This window comes from Eimeria mitis, genomic scaffold, assembly GCF_000499745.2.
Source record: "Eimeria mitis Houghton genomic scaffold, Emh_scaff7263, whole genome shotgun sequence".
NCBI classification, from domain to species: domain Eukaryota; phylum Apicomplexa; class Conoidasida; order Eucoccidiorida; family Eimeriidae; genus Eimeria; species Eimeria mitis.
The window spans coordinates 776-1,872 of NW_013575305.1; the positions used below are offsets into that span (position 1 = coordinate 776).

General features: G+C 55.9%; 1 protein-coding gene across 1 annotated transcript in view; it reads left to right on the top strand.

Annotated features, from left to right (window-relative positions):
• Positions 1–209: 209 nt before the first annotated feature.
• Positions 210–1,097, top strand: part of EMH_0090860 (uncharacterized protein) — a gene marked incomplete at both ends in the record, with an annotated part of 981 nt that continues 93 nt past the window's right edge. Inside the window, 2 exons of the mRNA XM_013501649.1 lie at positions 210–446; positions 582–1,094. Coding sequence (XP_013357103.1) covers positions 210–446; positions 582–1,094 — 750 coding nt within the window. The remainder of the gene's footprint in view (positions 447–581; positions 1,095–1,097) is intronic.

Below are 1,097 nucleotides of genomic sequence, written 5' to 3' on the forward strand. Positions count from 1 at the left end.
TGCTGCTGCTGTTGCTGCTACTGTTCCTGCTGTTGCTGCTGTTGCTGTTGCTGTTGCTGTTGCTGCTGCTGAGAGAAGCGCCAACAAACTGGCCGAGTAACAGACAAACGGACAGAGAGTAGCTTCACAGCAGCAGCAGCAGCAGCAGCAGCAGCAGACGCAGCAGCAGCAGTAGCAGAAGCGGCAGCAGCAGAAGCACAAACCCACAGATGCGGAAGAACAAAGACAAAAGCAGAGACAACGAGAAATACATTGCTGCTGTTGCTGCTGCTGTTAAAACCTGCACATTAGCAGCAGCAGCAGCAGCAGCAACAGCAACAACAACAGCAGCAGCAGCAGCAACAGCATCAATATCAACAAAAGCAATAGCAGCAGCAGCAGTAGAAGCAACAGCAATAGAAGCAACTACAGTAGCAGCAACACCAGCAGCAGCAGCATCACCAGCAGTAGCATTAGCATCAACAACAAGAGCAGCAGCACCAGCAGCAACAGCAGCAGCAGCAGCAGCAAGAGCAGCAGCAGCAGCAGCAGGGGTTGAAGGCAGCAGAAAACCCCTTTATGTGTGACTATGCAGGCCGCAGCTCCCTGGCACCGTCGTGACCTCCCCACGCACCCAGAAGCAGCAGCAGCAGCAACAGCAGCAGCAGCAGCAGCAGCAGCAACAGCAACAACAGCAACAGCAACAGCAGCAAGAGCAGCAGCAGCAGCAGCAGCAACAGCATTGCACACCGACGAAGGAATACACCTCCAGCAACGCCGTTGCTGCAGCAGCAGCAAAGGCTGCCTGTGCACGCCGAAGAGCAGCAGCTGCTGCAGAAGCTGCTGCTGCTGCTGCTGCTGAAGCAGCAGCAGCAGCTGCTACTGCAGCAGCCGTTGCTGCTGCAGCAGGAGAAGCAAGGGAGCAGCAAATACCCACAGTAATAGAAGCCGACAGCTTATGCACTGCCACTCTAGCAGCAGGGCATCCCACTGCAGCAGCAGCAGCAACAGCAGCAGCAGCAACAACAGCAGCAGCAACCACAGCAACAACAGCAGCAGCAGCAGCAACAGCAAGAGCTGCTGCTCTTGGAGAGGCCCTTGCAGCTGCAGCAGCAAAC